Raw genomic sequence first — 20,231 nt, 5'->3', positions numbered from 1 at the left:
CTGCGCTCCCTGATCACCCCTATCTATGGGGCTGCTGATCTCTGTGCTGGTCATTGTACAGTTACAGTAAGTACTGCGCTCCCTGATCACCCCTATGTACAGGGCTGCTGATCTCTGTGCTGGTCATTGTACAGTTAACAGTATGTACTGCGCTCCCTGATCACCCCTATGTACGGGGCTGCTGATCTCTGTGCTGGTCATTGTACAGTTACAGTAAGTACTGCGCTCCCTGATCACCCCTATGTACGGTGCTGCTGATCTCTGTGCTGGTCATTGTACAGTTACAGTAAGTACTGCGCTCCCTGATCACCCCTATGTATGGTGCTGCTGATCTCTGTGCTGGTCATTGTACAGTTACAGTATGTACTGCGCTCCCCGATCACCCCTATGTACGGGGCTGCGGATCTCTGTGCCGGTCATTGTACAGTTACAGTAAGTACTGTGCTCCCTGATCACCCCTATGTACGGGGCTGCTGATCTCTGTGCTGGTCATTGTACAGTTACAGTATGTACTGAGCTGCCTGATCACCCCTATGTATGGGGCTGCTGATCTCAGTGCCGGTCATTGTACAGTTACAGTATGTACTGCGCTCCCTGATCACCCCTATGTATGGTGCTGCTGATCTCTGTGCCGGTCATTGTACAGTTACAGTAAGTACTGCGCTCCCTGATCACCCCTATGTATGGGGCTGCTGATCTCTGTGCTGGTCATTGTACAGTTACAGTATGTACTGAGCTGCCTGATCACCCCTATGTATGGTGCTGCTGATCTCTGTGCTGGTCATTGTACAGTTACAGTAAGTACTGCGCTCCCTGATCACCCCTATGTACGGGGCTGCTGATCTCTGTGCTGGTCATTGTACAGTTACAGTATGTACTGCGCTCCCTGATCACCCCTATGTACGGGGCTGCTGATCTCAGTGCCGGTCATTGTACAGTTACAGTATGTACTGCGCTCCCTGATCACCCCTATGTACGGGGCTGCTGATCTCTGTGCTGGTCATTGTACAGTTACAGTATGTACTGAGCTGCCTGATCACCCCTATGTATGGGGCTGCTGATCTCAGTGCTGGTCATTGTACAGTTACAGTATGTACTGCGCTCCCTGATCACCCCTATGTACGGGGCTGCTGATCTCTGTGCTGGTCATTGTACAGTTACAGTATGTACTGCGCTCCCTGATCACCCCTATGTACGGTGCTGCTGATCTCTGTGCTGGTCATTGTACAGTTACAGTAAGTACTGCGCTCCCTGATCACCCCTATGTACGGGGCTGCTGATCTCTGTGCTGGTCATTGTACAGTTACAGTATGTACTGCGCTCCCTGATCACCCCTATGTACAGGGCTGCTGATCTCTGTGCCGGTTATTGTACAGTTACAGTAAGTACTGCGCTCCCTGATCACCCCTATGTACGGGGCTGCTGATCTCTGTGCTGGTCATTGTACAGTTACAGTATGTACTGCGCTCCCTGATCACCCCTATGTACGGGGCTGCTGATCTCTGTGCTGGTCATTGTACAGTTACAGTATGTACTGCGCTCCCTGATCACCTGGAGCTGCAGAGACTTATTTATAAATACCAGTAATAATTGGCAGCTCTTCAGACAAGGTCTCATACTACTATGGGACTCATTGCCAGGATGATGTAACAGCACTAGTGTGTACTTACAATAGCACGTCCCCCGCAGCGGGTTCCCCAAATACCGGTTCTCAGAGTCACATCTGCAGGGAGAGAAGGAAGAGACATCAGTGGCTGCTGGCACCATGCACACCAGTGTTACCCCAAATCCCTGATTGGTAAGTATGGCAGAGAACACTCTATTCAGGAGGCCAGGCTACACATGTGTGTACAATCTGAATTCGCATCGCAGCCGCACACAGTACCAGGCACACTACATTAGTAACGTCGCACAATGGCTACGTGCCAGCATCAGTAGTCAGGGTTTTTGTCACATTAGTAATGAGACACATATCTGAGAACAGGGGTGTGTGGTATATCTGAGGACAGGGGTATGTGGTATATCTGAGGACAGGGGTATGTGGTATAGCTGAGGACAGGGGTATGTGGTATATCTGAGGACAGGGGTATGTGGTATAGCTGAGGACAGGGGTATGTGGTATATCTGAGGACAGGGGTATGTGGTATAGCTGAGGAAAGGGGTATGTGGTGTATGTGGTATATCTGAGGACAGGGGTATGTGGTATAGCTGAAGACAGGGGTATGTGGTATAGCTGAGGACATGGGTATGTGGTATATCTGAGAATAGGTATATGTGGTATATCTGTGGACACGGGTATGTGGTATATCTGAGGACAGGGGTGTGTGTGTGTGTGTGTGTGTGTGGTGTATCTGAGGACAGATGTGTGTGGTATATCTGAGGACAGGGGTATGTGGTATATCTGAGGACAGGGGTATGTGGTATAGCTGAGAACAGGTATATGTGGTATATCTCTGGACAGGGGTATGTGGTATATCTGAGGACAGGGGTGGGTGTGTGTGGTGTATCTGAGGACAGATGTGTGTGGTATATCTGAGGACAGGGGTATGTGGTATATCTGAGGACAGGGGTATGTGGTATAGCTGAGGACAGGGGTATGTGGTATATCTGAGGACAGGGGTATGTGGTATATCTGAGGACAGGGGTATGTGGTATAGCTGAGGACAGGGGTATGTGGTTATAGCTGAGGACAGGGGTATGTGGTATAGCTGAGGACAGGGGTATGTGGTATATCTGAGGACAGGGGTATGTGGTATAGCTGAGGACAGGGGTATGTGGTATAGCTGAGGACAGGGGTATGTGGTATAGCTGAGGACAGGGGTATGTGGTATATGTGGTATAGCTGAGGACAGGGGTATGTGGTATAGCTGAGGACAGGCGTATGTGGTATAGCTGAGGACAGGGGTATGTGGTATAGCTGAGGACAGGGGTATGTGGTATATCTGAGGACACTGGTATGTGGTATATGTGGAATATCTGTGGACAGGGGTATGTGGTGTATCTGAGGACAGGGGTGTGTGTGTGTGTGTGTGGTGTATCTGAGGACAGGGGTATGTGGTATATTGGATAACAGGGGTATGTGGTATATCTGAGGACAGGGGTATGTGGTATATCTGAGGACAGGGGTATGTGGTATATCTGAGGACAGGGGTATGTGGTATATCTGAAGACAGGGGTATGTGGTATATGTGGTATATCTGAGGACAGGGGTATGTGGTATATCTGAGGACAGGGGTATGTGGTATAGCTGAGGACAGGGGTATGTGGTATAGCTGAGGACAGGGGTATGTGGTATATCTGAGGACAGGGGTATGTGGTATATCTGAGGACAGGGGTATGTGGTATATCTGAGGACAGGGGTATTTGGTATAGCTGAGGACAGGGGTATGTGGTATATCTGAGGAAAGGGGTATGTGGTATATCTGAGGACAGAAGTATGTGGTATATCTGAGAACAGGTATATGTGGTATATCTGTGGACAGGGGTATGTGGTATATCTGAGGACAGGGGTGTGTGTGGTGTATCTGAGGACAGGTGTGTGTGGTTTATCTGAGGACAGGGGTATGTGGTATATCTGAGGACAGGGGTATGTGGTATAGCTGAGGACAGGGGTATGTGGTATATCTGAGGACAGGGGTATGTGGGATAGCTGAGGACAGGGGTATGTGGTATAGCTGAGGACAGGGGTATGTGGTATAGCTGAGGACAGGGGTATGTGGTATAACTGAGGACATGGGTATGTGGTATATGTGGTATAGCTGAGGACAGGGGTATGTGGTATAGCTGAGGACAGGGGTATGTGGTATATCTGAGGACAGGGGTATGTGGTATATGTGGTATAGCTGAGGACAGGGGTATGTGGTATAGCTGAGGACAGGGGTATGTGGTATAGCTGAGGACAGGGGTATGTGGTATATCTGAGGACAGGGGTATGTGGTATATGTGGTATATCTGTGGACAGGGGTATGTGGTATATCTGAGGACAGGGGTGTGTGTGTGTGTGGTGTATCTGAGGACAGGGGTATGTGGTATACCTGAGGACAGGGGTATGTGGTATATCTGAGGACAGGGGTATGTGGTATATCTGAGAACAGGTATATGTGGTATATCTGTGGACAGGGGTATGTGGTATATCTGAGGACAGGGGTGTGTGGTATATCTGAGGACAGGGGTATGTGGTATATCTGAAGACAGGGGTATGTGGTATATCTGAGGACAGGTGTGTGGTATATCTGAGGACAGGGGGGTGTGTGTGTGTGTGTGGTATATCTGAGGACAGGTGTGTGTGGTATATCTGAGGACAGGGGTATGTGGTATATCTGAGGACAGGTGTGTGGTATATCTGAGGACAGGGGTGTGTGTGTGTGTGTGGTATATCTGAGGACAGGTGTGTGGTATATCTGAGGACAGGGGTGTGTGTGTGTGTGGTATATCTGAGGACAGATGTGTGTGTTATATCTGAGGACAGGGGTGTGTGGTATATCTGAGGACAGGGGTATGTGGTATAGCTGAGGACAGGGGTATGTGGTATATCTGAGGACAGGGGTGTGTGGTATATCTGAGGACAGGGGTATGTGGTATATCATAGGACAGGTGTGTGTGGTATATCTGAGGACAGGTGTGTGTGTGTGGTGTATCTGAGGACAGGTGTGTGTGGTATATCTGAGGACAGGGGTATGTGGTATATCTGAGGACAGGGGTATGTGGTATATCTGAGGACAGGGGTATGTGGTATATCTGAAGACAGGGGTATGTGGTATATGTGGTATATCTGAGGACAGGGGTATGTGGTATATCTGAGGACAGGGGCATGTGGTATAGCTGAGGACAGGGGTATGTGGTATAGCTGAGGACAGGGGTATGTGGTATATCTGAGGACAGGGGTATGTGGTATATCTGAGGACAGGGGTATGTGGTATATCTGAGGACAGGGGTATGTGGTATAGCTGAGGACAGGGGTATGTGGTATATCTGAGGAAAGGGGTATGTGGTATATCTGAGAACAGGTATATGTGGTATATCTGAGAACAGGTATATGTGGTATATCTGTGGACAGGGGTATGTGGTATATCTGAGGACAGGGGTGTGTGTGTGGTGTATCTGAGGACAGGAGTGTGTGGTATATCTGAGGACAGGGGTATGTGGTATATCTGAGGACAGGGGTATGTGGTATAGCTGAGGACAGGGGTATGTGGTATATCTGAGGACAGGGGTATGTGGGATAGCTGAGGACAGGGGTATGTGGTATAGCTGAGGACAGGGGTATGTGGTATAGCTGAGGACAGGGGTATGTGGTATAACTGAGGACATGGGTATGTGGTATATGTGGTATAGCTGAGGACAGGGGTATGTGGTATAGCTGAGGACAGGGGTATGTGGTATATCTGAGGACAGGGGTATGTGGTATATGTGGTATAGCTGAGGACAGGGGTATGTGGTATAGCTGAGGACAGGGGTATGTGGTATAGCTGAGGACAGGGGTATGTGGTATATCTGTGGACAGGGGTATGTGGTATATCTGAGGACAGGGGTGTGTGTGTGTGTGGTGTATCTGAGGACAGGGGTATGTGGTATACCTGAGGACAGGGGTATGTGGTATATCTGAGGACAGGGGTATGTGGTATATCTGAGAACAGGTATATGTGGTATATCTGTGGACAGGGGTATGTGGTATATCTGAGGACAGGGGTGTGTGGTATATCTGAGGACAGGGGTATGTGGTATATCTGAAGACAGGGGTATGTGGTATATCTGAGGACAGGTGTGTGGTATATCTGAGGACAGGGGTGTGTGTGTGTGTGTGTGGTATATCTGAGGACAGGTGTGTGTGGTATATCTGAGGACAGGGGTATGTGGTATATCTGAGGACAGGTGTGTGGTATATCTGAGGACAGGGGTGTGTGTGTGTGTGGTATATCTGAGGACAGGGGTGTGTGTGTGTGTGTGTGTGGTATATCTGAGGACAGATGTGTGTGTTATATCTGAGGACAGGGGTGTGTGGTATATCTGAGGACAGGGGTATGTGGTATAGCTGAGGACAGGGGTATGTGGTATATCTGAGGACAGGGGTGTGTGGTATATCTGAGGACAGGGGTATGTGGTATATCATAGGACAGGTGTGTGTGGTATATCTGAGGACAGGTGTGTGTGTGTGGTGTATCTGAGGACAGGTGTGTGTGGTATATCTGAGGACAGGGGTATGTGGTATAGCTGAGGGCCGGCACTACATACAGCCCCCCCATATGTATGAAATAGCGACAGGCGCGGCTATAGACCCGCACTACATTACCACAGAAGCGCAGTAACAAAGTGATACATGGTAATATATTGTGAATGCTGTCTGATAATTTAGGGTCTGTGTAATTGTCTCTTACAATCAGGCGGTGGAAGAGGAAATATCAGCACAATACGGGGTGCCGGGCGCCGCGCACTATTCCTGCAACATCCAGATAAAGGCGGCTCGTAAATATTACTCTGTATCAATCTGTGCAATATACGACCTGGCCTTTACAGCAAGAAATATGAGGAAACAAGGCAGCGAAGGAATACCGCGGGGAAGGGAGAAATACGTGCACTGGACGGCTGCTCGCACAGAGATTAGATACTCGCCAGCTGGATATATAGTGTCAGCTCCGGCGTTATCTCCCCTGTAATAAACCCACACTGCCTGCCATCGCCGCCGGTAACCCCTTCAGGACCGGATACCCTCTACAATCCCCCAGTGGTTAGGAAGCAGTGATGGGGCTCATTCAGAGCTGGGCGCAGTTGGCCGCTGGTTTTGGATCTGCAGGTCTGGGGATGCAGTGTCGCTCATAGTGCACCAAGGGGTATGGGTAACCAGGTAAACCACTGAATGTCGACATCTGAAATAGGTTGACATGGGGAGGGTTGACAGGGTCCGAAGGTTGACACAAGCATTAGGTTGAAAATGGGAATTTCGACAGCCAAAAGGTCAACATGCTTTTTTAATGGTTTTTTTTTGTCCCAGATGTCGACACAGTCGACATGCACACTATATAAGTGTACCACTCGCCATGCTTCGGGCACGGTGCATCGGTGCGCTCCGTAGTGGATGGTAGGGCATGACATACCGCCTGTCGGCACATGTCAGCTAAAAAAAAAAAAAGGGTAAAACTCATCTTGACCTTTGGACTGTTGGGTTTCCTGTTGTTGACCTAATGCTTGTGTCGCCCTTACGACCCTGTGGAACTATGTCAGGTGTCGACGTTCAGTGGTTGAACCAAAGCATGTCGACCGTAATAGGGCGGAACTATTCCACGTTATGTTATACATCGCACGCTGTAATGCGTATATTTCATGCTGTATATTGCGTCACACAAGAGAGCGAGGGAGCGAGCGCTACATTCCGGTAACGGTGACATACATGTATAATTACCCACTCTGTGACGCGCAATGGCGAAAAACTAAAACGCGCTACTGCAGCACATACAGAATGCACCTTAGGGCTCTCAGCGGGTGATACGGACGATTCTACACCCCTTAGCCAGGCGATGGGCGCAGCAGGCGACGGTCCGTACAGCGACACGCGTGTTTATCCGCCATATGTCGAGCTGTAGGTGTGTGGTGATGTCATCTCTATTAGCGCGCACGTACGCCATAGCAGAACGCCCAACAGGCGCATTATCGCTTACGCCAAGGACCGAGGAGCGCACGTATAGAGACTGTGCGATCTGTGCTGCATACAGAACACAACCGCTGGCGTTACCGAAGCCGCAGAGGAGCCCTCGACGCCGTCTCCCCGGGTAATTAAATGCCCAGAAATGGAGAAGTGAACGGAATAAATTTGCCACTTCTATAAAGAGGTTTTTATTACGGAGAACATTAAAAACACACCTGCCTCCGAAGCGTTACACTCTCTTAAATAAAAAGCTAATATCCGCACGCTGCAAACTGCCGCGCGAGGGTGACACTTTTATGCTGATGGGTTTTAGTGCGCGACCGGTGCTAAGCACTAATTAGCCTCATCCCTTTCCAACACAAATCCCATTCCCCGAAAAAACAATATTTGCCTGGCTTAGAATACGTTTTACAAGCGCTCGAGCACTTCCCCGGGAGCCCATCACGTCCGCCGCCTCCGTCCTGCGCTATATAAACTATCGCTGGAGTCGCGCCAATGATTCCTGCTCAGTGCACCGGGTTTCATGTGATTTGGTTTGCGCCATGTCTTTTTCGCCTGAACGAGCGTCTTAATTATAATGAGGTGCAACATTTACATGTGTGCGGCTGAGTCTCTATCTAGTCCGCAGCGTTCAACCGCGCCAAGTTCAGATGGGCTCCGTATACAGACTCGGACGCACACAGATATACAATCAGTGCCGTATGGCTAGCGTTGAGAGTTGTTTAGTGAATGCTCGATCGAATTCATCACTCTGAATAGGGCCCCGTAAACTACACCTATATATCTGACGCTGTTTCCCCTGAACCTTCCCGGGAGGATTTCAGACGATTTTGTACTTTGTCCTCATTTCGGCATACGATATATCTCATGCAATTGATGAAGCCGAGATAATTAGCATGGACTATATATGATGGTATACAATTGTACCATACAATGTATCTGATGGGCTGGGTTAGAGGGCTAGGGGGACTGGAAACGTCAGTCAATGTTCCTGCGATATATTGCATACGATATATTTCATGCGCAAAAAGCAATCCTTTTCCCATCCGATTCCGATAAATCATAGATGCAGACCAACCAACCTACGGGTTTCTGTCCGACGCTCACAGAACCGCACATTGGATCGGATGGAAAACACAAACGATGTGGCATTTTTTAGACAATATATCAACCCAAATGATCGTAATCAGCCGAAACCGTTCTAGTGTACGGGGGCCTTTACGATGCACAGGTTGTTAGCGATGCCCGCTCGTGTCTGTACATGCAGAACCACGGAGGATAACGCTAGCGCTGACAGACTGTTGTGTACATACACAGTTAACACAAAGCAGCGGATATCTGTGTTGTACACCAGACCTCCTGCATCTATCACCCAGATCCGCCTCTAATCCCAGCTCCTGCCTGTATCTCTCCCCAATGCCTGCGCGCCGTGTGATTGGACAACACTGGGAAGAACGCACGCGGCCTAGTTCTCATGCCGGATTGTATGGGATCTGAGGTGCTCTGTAGATCGGCCTCAGGAGGACGGATGTGAGATTTAGGGCTTGTTTACATTTGCCATTTAGTTTTCTATGCTGATTTACAGTGTATCCGGGAATGGAGCAGGACGGCGCCTGCCATATATATATATATACTGGAATGTGCTGGGATGTCACCAGAAAGCACGCCGCCATCACAGTTCTGCATTGAGTAATGTTCTGCTGAGCAGAGCACGTGTCCCGGACCTGCACCAAGCAGAGCACCGAGTACGGGGCGGTGTGTTCCACCATAAACCCATATGTGGAGCATAACTGCATATATGACTGTCTATAGAAATATCCAGGTATTGCTAATAGAGAGTGCAGGGCGGGCTCACTGGTGTATGTCAGAGCTCCGCCTACAGCGCTGAGTACTATGTTTCTGGATCTACCAGAGCAGCACCACACACGTGTTACTAGCATCCCTGCCTCACAGCGCTGACTGAGTGTATATATAGCTATGGCAGGGGATATGGAGTGTAAGCACCACCAGTATAGGGGATATGGAGTGTAAGCACCACCAGTATAGGGGGTATAGAGTGTAAGCACCACCAGTATAGGGGATATGGAGTGTAATCACCTCCTGTATAGGGGATATAGAGTGTAAGCACCACCGGTATAGGGGATATAGAGTGTAAGCACCACCAGTATAGGGAATATGGAGTGTAATCACCACCAGTATAGGGGATATGGAGTGTAAGCACCACCAGTATAGGGGATATGGAGTGTAATCACCTCCTGTATAGGGGATATAGAGTGTAAGCACCACCAGTATAGGGGATATAGAGTGTAAGCACCACCAGTATAGGGGATATAGAGTGTAATCACCACCTGTATAGGGGATATGGAGTGTAATCACCTCCTGTATAGGGGATATAGAGTGTAAGCACCACCAGTATAGGGGATATAGAGTGTAAGCACCACCAGTATAGGGGGTATAGAGTGTAAGCACCACCAGTATAGGGGATATAGAGTGTAAGCACCACCAGTATAGGGGGTATAGAGTGTAAGCACCACCAGTATAGGGGATATAGAGTGTAAGCACCACCAGTATAGGGGCTATAGAGTGTAAGCACCACCGGTATAGGGGATATAGAGTGTAAGCACCACCAGTATAGGGGCTATAGAGTGTAAGCACCACCAGTATAAGGGATATGGAGTGTAAGCACCACCAGTATAGGGGATATGGAGTGTAAGCACCACCAGTATAGGGGATATGGAGTGTAAGCACCACCAGTATAGGGGATATGGAGTGTAAGCACCACCAGTATAGGGGATATGGAGTGTAAGCACCACCAGTATAGGGGATATAGAGTGTAATCACCTTCTGTATAGGGGGTATAGAGTGTAAGCACCACCAGTATAGGGGATATAGAGTGTAAGCAACACCAGTATAGGGGATATAGAGTGTAAGCACCACCAGTATAGGGGATATAGAGTGTAAGCAGCACCAGTATAGGGGATATGGAGTGTAATCACCTCCTGTATAGGGGATATGGAGTGTAAGCACCACCAGTATAGGGGATATGGAGTGTAATCACCTCCTGTATAGGGGATATAGAGTGTAAGCAGCACCAGTATAGGGGATATAGAGTGTAATCACCTCCTGTATAGGGGATATAGAGTGTAAGCAGCACCAGTATAGGGGATATAGAGTGTAAGCACCACCAGTATAGGGGATATAGAGTGTAAGAACCACCGGTATAGGGGATATAGAGTGTAAGCACCACCAGTATAGGGGATATGGAGTGTAAGCACCTCCTGTATAGGGGATATAGAGTGTAAGCACCACCAGTATAGGGGATATAGAGTGTAAGCACCACCAGTATAGGGGATATAGAGTGTAATCACCTCCTGTATAGGGGATATAGAGTGTAAGAACCACCGGTATAGGGGATATAGAGTGTAAGCACCACCAGTATAGGGGATATAGAGTGTAAGCACCACCAGTATAGGGGATATAGAGTGTAAGCACCACCAGTATAGGGGATATGGAGTGTAATCACCTCCTGTATAGGGGATATAGAGTGTAAGCAGCACCAGTATAGGGGATATGGAGTGTAATCACCTCCTGTATAGGGGATATAGAGTGTAAGCACCACCAGTATAGGGGATATGGAGTGTAATCACCTCCTGTATAGGGGATATGGAGTGTAAGCACCACCAGTATAGGGGATATAGAGTGTAATCACCTCCTGTATAGGGGATATAGAGTGTAAGAACCACCGGTATAGGGGATATAGAGTGTAAGCACCACCAGTATAGGGGATATAGAGTGTAAGCACCACCGGTATAGGGGATATAGAGTGTAAGCACCACCAGTATAGGGGATATAGAGTGTAAGCACCACCAGTATAGGGGATATGGAGTGTAATCACCTTCTGTATAGGGGGTATAGAGTGTAAGCACCACCAGTATAGGGGATATAGAGTGTAAGCACCACCAGTATAGGGGATATAGAGTGTAAGCACCACCAGTATAGGGGATATGGAGTGTAATCACCTCCTGTATAGGGGATATAGAGTGTAAGCAGCACCAGTATAGGGGATATAGAGTGTAATCACCTCCTGTATAGGGGATATGGAGTGTAAGCACCACCAGTATAGGGGATATGGAGTGTAATCACCTCCTGTATAGGGGATATAGAGTGTAAGAACCACCGGTATAGGGGATATAGAGTGTAAGCACCACTGGTATAGAAGATATAGAGTGTAAGCACCACCGGTATAGGTGATATAGAGTGTAAGCACCACCGGTATAGGAGATATAGAGTGTAATCACCACCGGTATAGGTGATATAGAGTGTAAGCACCACCGGTATAGGAGATATAGAGTGTAAGCACCACCGGTATAGGAGATATAGAGTGTAAGCACCACCGGTATAGGGGATATAGAGTGTAAGCAGCACGGGAAGGGAATATAACGTTCCTAGCGCAGTTCTGCATGCTGCCACCGCCCCCTGGTAATACTGCTGGGACCCTCATTGCTTATGTGATCCTAAGCTATATGTAATGACGATAATCTATGCCACCTAGATCTAGCGGAGACGTGTCACAGTAATGAAGGCACAATGTGAGCAGAGATTATTTCTTTCTTTTACTTAATTAGATCATGTTGCACATTTGGAAGCTGACGGCCGTTACACATTGTGTCCGTATAAGAGCCATGTACTATGGATCACTCCGCTGTCTCCTGTCTGATTACATACTTAGCACTAATTAAGTCATCTTCAGCGGCAGCGGCAGGCTGCATGTTACCTCCACACATACAGAACGATGCCACGTGACAGCCACTCCGGAGGGGTCGGGTGCAGGATGTCGCTCCGACAGTGGGGATCCCAACAGTCAGTATCCCGACGTGGTGGTGCACAAGGAAAACTAGTCATATGAAAAAAGTGCAATGCTGACATTCAGCTGTCCGGATAATGCTGACCCTGGGGGCCTCAGTGTTGTGTATGTCAGCTTGTCGGAAGCTGGTCAGCACGGGCGGATCCGCACTTCCCATGGACGCACACCGACGCGGCAGTGACGCACACGATGGTTCTCATATTTCAGTAAAGTGTAATGATAATGTGGAGGTCAGGCCGGAGTCTGTACTGTCACTACCCGCATTTCTGTTCTAACCACTGAAAATGTCGCACTGACTTCTTACAACCCTCCGGGGGCAGAACTGACCTGGCGGACACAGAGGCGCCATATAATCTACGCCGCGACTCTGCCGCACAGCCAGACCTGTGTACGGTACAGCTCGGAGGACGGGTCTGTATAATAGCTGTCTGAGTAATTGCTATAATGTATATTACAAAATAAAGTGACAGTATTTAATCATCTGAGTAAGTTACCCCCTCGATGCATTAGGATAAATAATTAGCATAATTGCGCAGAGAATTGGGGCCTGCGTTCTCCCCGGTCTCTGTCATCCTTCGCCGCGGCGGTGAGATGAGATTTCCTCTACAAGCAGAACCACGATGAGTCTGTAAAATGCTGTTTTTCAGGGGATGCAATGATAGACAGCATCATAAAGGTGCATCTTACGTTCTGTTTGTGCAGCACTACGACGCCGCGACAAACAGCTGTGAATCCGGAGGTCAATAGTAGTTACCGCGGAGTAATTACCAGCACCATGTCCGCCAGACCCAATATCATTTCTCTCATGTCCGCCCTACATTTTATCTATATTTTCTTATTAAGCCTGTGACGTTCGGTGAAATTACAGAGATTTATGTGGTAGGATTCAGACAAAACATCAACCGAGTCCGGCTCTGTCGACATCAAATGACTGCGGCGGTGGGGGGGGGGGGGGGGGGGAGGGGTAGAGTTGTACCTTTAGCGCATTTCACCTATAGGAATTTGGCGTTACGTATTGCTGGTCTACACCGCTAACAACATACGTGAACTGGCCGCCGATTGTGACTGACTGGCGTTACGCAGAAGGTGGGAGCTTTTGTACAACATAAGAATTTAAACTGCGTTACACTATGCCAACGTCTAATCTCCGGAGGCAGCCATGTTGTAATGACTGTGTACTAAGAGTGCTGGGGAAATCCCGCTGTCCTGGCCATGGAGAAAGGGCTGCGAATGACACGTTTAGCATCCGGGGGCTCTGGTGATGACGTCACGTTACAATACCACATTTGTGTCTGTGTTATGTAACACCAGCGTCATGTCTAGATAAAGATCCGGAGCAACACAAGTAACATCGGGGTCCGCGCACCCACAGGACCCTCCGCATTCTGCAATGTCACGCACAGTCTGACCTTCTCAGAAGACGACGCCTCCAGCGACTCGTCGCATGAAGGGCTGAATCGCTAATTGCTGTAATTTCGCCGTCACGTCTCCAGCGATCGGCCGAGGGGGGATTTACTTCCATCCTGGCTGAACTTAAATAGAATCGTTCTGGCATTTTACGTTTATTGACGCCCACACATTTCACGCTGCGGCCAGAGAAATTGTTACAAGTCATTTAATCATATTAATAACACATCGTTCCACACGTAGGGGGGCAGCCAGAGAGTACAATAATACCACTTACTTCATTTAAGGACATATTACCCCCCTACGGAACGTGCTGGGCTGTGTTAGACGTACCAGGGACAGGGGAGCGAGTCTCCCCCACCTTCAGATCTCACTTTATAACAACGCTGTCATCATTAGTCATAATACTGTAACAAGATCCGTCCAGGCAGCGAGGGCCTGACAGCTACTCGGGCCCCCGGGACTCTGTGTGATACCATTAAACCTGTTTTAGTCCGAGGTCTTGCGTTACCGGAATGAACAAAGGGTTTGACTTAAACAATGGAGACCTGACAATGACATTTGCTTCCCTTACACGACTTGGTAGAATTCAGACTGTTTAGCTGGCCGAATAATGTTTACATGTTGGACACGTACTCAGAACACGCTTCAGAATCCCGCCAAATAATTACACGACAACTATAATTGGCGTCCGGGTGATTGCGCAAGCAGTAAGCATGGATCCAAGTCCCACGGACACGGGGGAGCTGTTTACGACCCCTGTACAGGACAGAGCTTGGCTGGGTGCGCTGGCTGTATCGCAGTCCTGCCGAGTTCTCGTAAATGTGGGATCTTGGTCCAGTTGTGGTGTCGGAGGTTACAGCAGAATCCAGGAAAGTGTCATTGCATTATAACAACACCCATTCACCCGCCATATATAATACACCAGGGGCCTCATTCAGCATGACTATGGGTAAATTTAGTGACAGGACAACTTCTGGCAGTAGGCTGTGAGGGGAAAAGGCCAACGCGTCCATCAAGTACCTCGCCATGGTGAGCCCGCAGGATTTTGTGGGCGCATAACTAAAGTTCAAGCACTTCACTATACAACTAAGCTCTCACACAGTACAGCCCTGACCAACACACCCAACCAGCATCCTCGGTACCTGGATGGAACACAGGCCCTGACCAACACACCCAACCAGCATCCTCGGTACCTGGATGGAACACAGGCCCTGACCAACACACCCAACCAGCATGCTCGGTACCTGGATGGAACACAGGCCCTGACCAACACACCCAACCAGCATCCTCGGTACCTGGATGGAACACAGGCCCTGACCAACACACCCAACCAGCATCCTCGGTTCCTGGATGGAACACAGGCCCTGACCAACACACCCAACCTGCATCATCGGTACCTGGATGGAACACAGGCCCTGACCAGTTAGCTATGCACAAGCAGGAGAGCGGAGTCACAAGTGAGCAGCCAATGTGGGGTCTTTCAATAATAGGAAAGGGGGCGAAAAGCGCCTGATTTTACAAATGGGGTATAACACAAAGAAATGCCGACAATTCCAAATATTCACGTGTTTGTTGCAGCTTACAGCAGGGAAGTATGGACAGGAAATCCCCCCACTCACAACGCACCACACATCAATAAATCTCCCCACGCACAACACGCCACACATCAAGAAATCTCCCCCCACGCACAGCACGCCACACATCAATAAATCTCCCCATGCACAACACGCCACACATCAAGAAATCTCCCCCCACGCACAGCACGCCACACATCAATCCCCACGCACAACACGCCACACATCAAGAAATCTCCCCCCACGCCACACATCAAGAAATCTCCCCACGCACAACACGCCACACATCAAGAAATCTCCCCCCACGCACAACACGCCACACATCAAGAAATCACCCCACGCACAACACGCCACACATCAAGAAATCTCCCCCCACGCACAGCACGCCACACATCAATAAATCTCCCCATGCACAACACGCCACACATCAAGAAATCTCCCCCCACGCACAGCACGCCACACATCAATAAATCTCCCCACGCACAACAAGCCACACATCAAGAAATCTCCCCCCACGCCACACATCAAGAAATCTCCCCACGCACAACACGCCACACATCAAGAAATCTCCCCCCACGCACAACACGCCACACATCAAGAAATCTCCCCACGCACAACACGCCACACATCAAGAAATCTCCCCCCACGCACAACACGTCACACATCAAGAAATTTCCCCACACGCACAACACGCCACACATCAAGAAATCTCCCCCCACGCACAACACGCCACACATCAATAAATCTCCCCCCATGCACAACACGCCACACATCAATAAATCTCCCCCCACGCACAACACGCCACACATCAATAAATCTCCCCCACGCACAACACGCCACACATCAAGAAATCTCCCCCCACGCACAACACACCACACATCAAGAAATCTCCCCCCACGCACAACACACCACACATCAATAAATCTCCCCCCACGCACAACACGCCACACATCCTGACACACTAACAAGCCTGTGACATTAATATTTACTAATGTAACTTCTTATTGCATTGCAGGATCAGCCGCCCTGTATAGGGGGTGGGCACAGGTTGGTGATCACACAATCACATGCTGGTACTCACAGCTGGCAGTGGTCTCCTTTGATCCCCTTGGTTGTGCAGTGACATTTCCCAGTCTGCATCTCGCAAATGCTGGCGTGTCCATTACATTCACATGCTGCAATCAGGAGAGGAGAACATGAGGAACGATCCGCACACGTTACATAATGTTACATTACCATGCAAATAATAAATACAATTAGTGTATTCAGACGCGAAGGAACGGTGTAAAGCAACAGTCTCCCCGGAGCCGATACATCACAAGCATAACTGACGGCAAGGGATCACTCCTTACATTGACTCGTGAGCATAGGTCCCTATCACCAGGGGTCATAGGCTAGTGGATAAGTGTGCCCATCTCCATGCTTGGAGACCCGGGTCCTATTCTTAGAGCGGGGTATTTTTTTGTTTTTACAATACATTTACGAAACTTATATTTAATATAACTATGCACAACTAACGTGTGGGGGTGGGGGGGGGGGGGGGGCGGTAACCAGCTGTATTCAAAGACGCTGTCTTCAATTGCGCTTACTGTACGGTATGTGTGCATCCAAGTCCCCCACAATACAGTATACTGTGACAACTGTAATATTAATGGGCTGTATATTGTACTCCGGTTGTAAGGTGTATGGTGAGCTGGGGCAGGCAGTCCGATGGTGGAGGAGGAGCTGGGAAAAGCTCCTGGAGACGCCAAATTCCTAGGTGGGTGGCGGCTAATGCCAAAGAGCATTAAGGACGCCACCCTGAGTGAAGATCAAAGATAAGAATGCCTTAGAAACCCCTGGAGAGGAGGCGGCCATGAAAAAGAGCTTACAGGCCGCTGCCCCCAGGGGGAGCTCCAGAGACATAAAATATTAAACAATCAGTGTTGTGTTGTGATTGTAATATTGCCTTTGCAGGTGGACTATAGGTACCAGCAAGCCCTTAATGCCCCATATGCTGGTACTTGTGGATCTCCGAATACCAGCATGTTGGGCAAGCTTGCTGGGACCTGTAGTCCAACTGTAAAGGCCAATATTACTTTATGCAAAAGCCATGAACCCGGGGTGTGCAGGATAACCCCAGGCTTCAGCCCAGGCCTGCTGTGCCCTGGAGATGGGGAACCCATTTGTTTGGGAGGGTCCACAATTCCCCAATAATCCCCGGCCTGGACGGACTAGTTAGGGAGGATAATGCTTTGGCCATGGGACCCTGACACCTTGTGGCATTACGTGTCACGTGTATACCCTGTGGTTGTGGCATTACGTGTCACGTGTATACCCTGTGGTTGTGGCATTACGTGTCACGTGTATATCCTGTGGCTGTGGCATTACGTGTCATGTGTATATCCTGTGGCTGTGGCATTATGTGTCCCGTGTATACCCTGTGGCTGTGGCATTACGTGTCCCTTGTATACCCTGTGGCTGTGGCATTACGTGTCCTGTGTATACCCTGTGGCTGTGGCATTACGTGTCACGTGTATACCCTGGCTGTGGCATTACGTGTCATGTGTATACCCTGTGGCTGTGGCATTACGTGTACAGGACGCACGCACGGCACAGGAAGCAAGCACGGCACAGGACGCACGCACGGCACAGGATGCACGCACGGCCCAGGACGCACGCACGGCACAGGATGCACGCACAGCCCAGGACGCACGCACAGCCCAGGACGCACGCACACACGGCACAGGACGCACGCACGGCACAGGACGCACGCACGGCGTGTAACGCTGGACGCCAGTTCCACTGTTTAAATAGCAGTAATTCTGTGTTTATCTATTGTAGCGTAAGGAGACGCACGGACAGCAGCGTCCTTACACAAGTGTAACCTATGCCATTGGCTCCCATGAAGCCCTGGCTGAAACCCAGTAGCCATTTTGTTAACCTGAGTCTGGCCTACAGTATGTACAGTACTTTGACCATACCTTATACTCGCTCACTTATCCCTATAGAGTAATGAGATGTCTGTGATAAATGTCTGTTACACACACAGTACAGTACAGTAGTTCTTACGCTACAGGGCAGGTCAGTGAAGACTTCACACACACATCTGCAGAGTTCTATTGTATGATCCTATGGTGCAATTATACTGTCCATAAACACTATGGGAATATTTATTTCCTAACTGTCCCTCATATAGAACCTTGTATGCATACACAACGTTATATATACACATATACAGGACATAGGCAGGTTGTATACAGTGCAGACACGAGAGCCATGTGCCAGTCATAGATGGAGAATGTGCCAGGAAACCCCTACAGACCCGCAGAGAGAAATGCCACAACCAAGGTGGTGTTCCCCTGGCAGAGGGGCAGCTGCTGGCATTTATCCACGTACCACACCGGGGCCCTGCTGCATAAATAGACTACAAGACAGAACGCAGCAAGCTCACAGGAGACACAGCTAACATCTGCCTCCCTGCAGCAACAGCCTCTATGTCAGCCATAGATCTCTGCTGCGGTCGTCTCAGGGGCTCATCCTATCTGCATGATCATTAATTATCAGCACTCACATCGTTCACAGGTTCCCGTTACTCAGATCATTGTACAAGGCGCACACGGGCAGCAGGGTATACAGCGAGGGTCCTGGCCGGAGACTGCAGAGTGACACAGATCTCAGATAGAAACGAGGCCGATCGTCCTGGGAGATGTTCTGCAGCAGCCAGGATAATAAGATGGCAGTATATGAATTCATAACGTATTGATATGGTGCCACCAGTGATCGCCAGCGCCGCACATTGGTGCAACATGACATGTATACATAGTTACACACTGTAGTGGCACCCAAACTCCAGTACACCAGACACAGAGTGTCAATAGCAAGCTCTTCTGCCTAGTTGCTGTCTGCATAGAGGGGCACAGATCTGCACAAGTTGGGATGTGAAATACCACTGCACTGTGCGCTTAGCTGCTGCGCTGTGCATTAAGCTGCTGAGCCTCAAACACCCAATGCAGTTAACCAACCAGCCCCGTTCCAGCCACATAACTCCCATTCTCTGCTCCCACTGGCTGCCTGGAAAATGGCGAATCATTGTCAAGATTTACTGACCTACAAAGCCTGACATGACCAGAGCCCAAGGTGCCTGACGCAGCCCTGATCCATTACTGCCCCGCCCACTGCGACCTGCAGATGGCCTATTAGCAGCACCTACAATCTCCTGTAATACATCTGGGGTCCAGCATTCAGCCCTGTGACTCGGACTCTATGACGCACGTTACCCCGCTCACTGCGACCTGCAGATGGCCTACTAGCAGCACCTACAATCTCCTGTAATACATCCGGGGTCCAGCTTTCAGCCATGTGACTCGGACTCTATGACGCACGTTACCCCGCCCACTGCGACCTGCAGATGGCCTATTAGCAGCACCTACAATCTCCTGTAATACATCTGGGGTCCAGGGCCGCCAAGAGAAATTCTGGGCCCCGGTACAACAACTTCCTGGGGCCCCCACGGGTGGAGATTCCCGCACACTCTGCGGACCTTGTGTTACGCCACTGCTTCCAAGGTGGATACACGTACAAAAATTTACACTGTAATGTCTATTACACGTGTCACACATCCATTACATATTATACCACATGCCATAATGCTCATTACACGTTATGCCACACACCTTAATGCTCATTGCATATTAAGAAGTTAACATGCTCTTCCAGGGGTTAACATGCTATGCCAAGGGTTACATGCTCTTTGCAAAGGATT

General features: G+C 49.3%; 1 protein-coding gene across 1 annotated transcript in view; it reads right to left on the bottom strand.

Annotated features, from left to right (window-relative positions):
• The window catches only part of ATRNL1 (attractin like 1), a 656,009-nt gene that overhangs the window by 313,319 nt on the left and 322,459 nt on the right, over positions 1-20,231 (bottom strand). The window contains exons 21-22 of the mRNA XM_083149894.1: positions 16,569-16,662; positions 1,671-1,723 (exon numbers count right to left, since the gene is read on the bottom strand). Of these exons, the coding sequence (XP_083006020.1) occupies positions 1,671-1,723; positions 16,569-16,662 (147 nt within the window). The remainder of the gene's footprint in view (positions 1-1,670; positions 1,724-16,568; positions 16,663-20,231) is intronic.

Source organism: Crinia signifera, chromosome 6 (assembly GCF_055691185.1).
Source record: "Crinia signifera chromosome 6, ASM5569118v1, whole genome shotgun sequence".
In the NCBI taxonomy this organism is placed as follows: Eukaryota; Metazoa; Chordata; class Amphibia; order Anura; family Myobatrachidae; genus Crinia; species Crinia signifera.
Note: the sequence above shows the minus strand (reverse complement) of the source record. Positions and strands in the feature narration are given on the sequence as shown.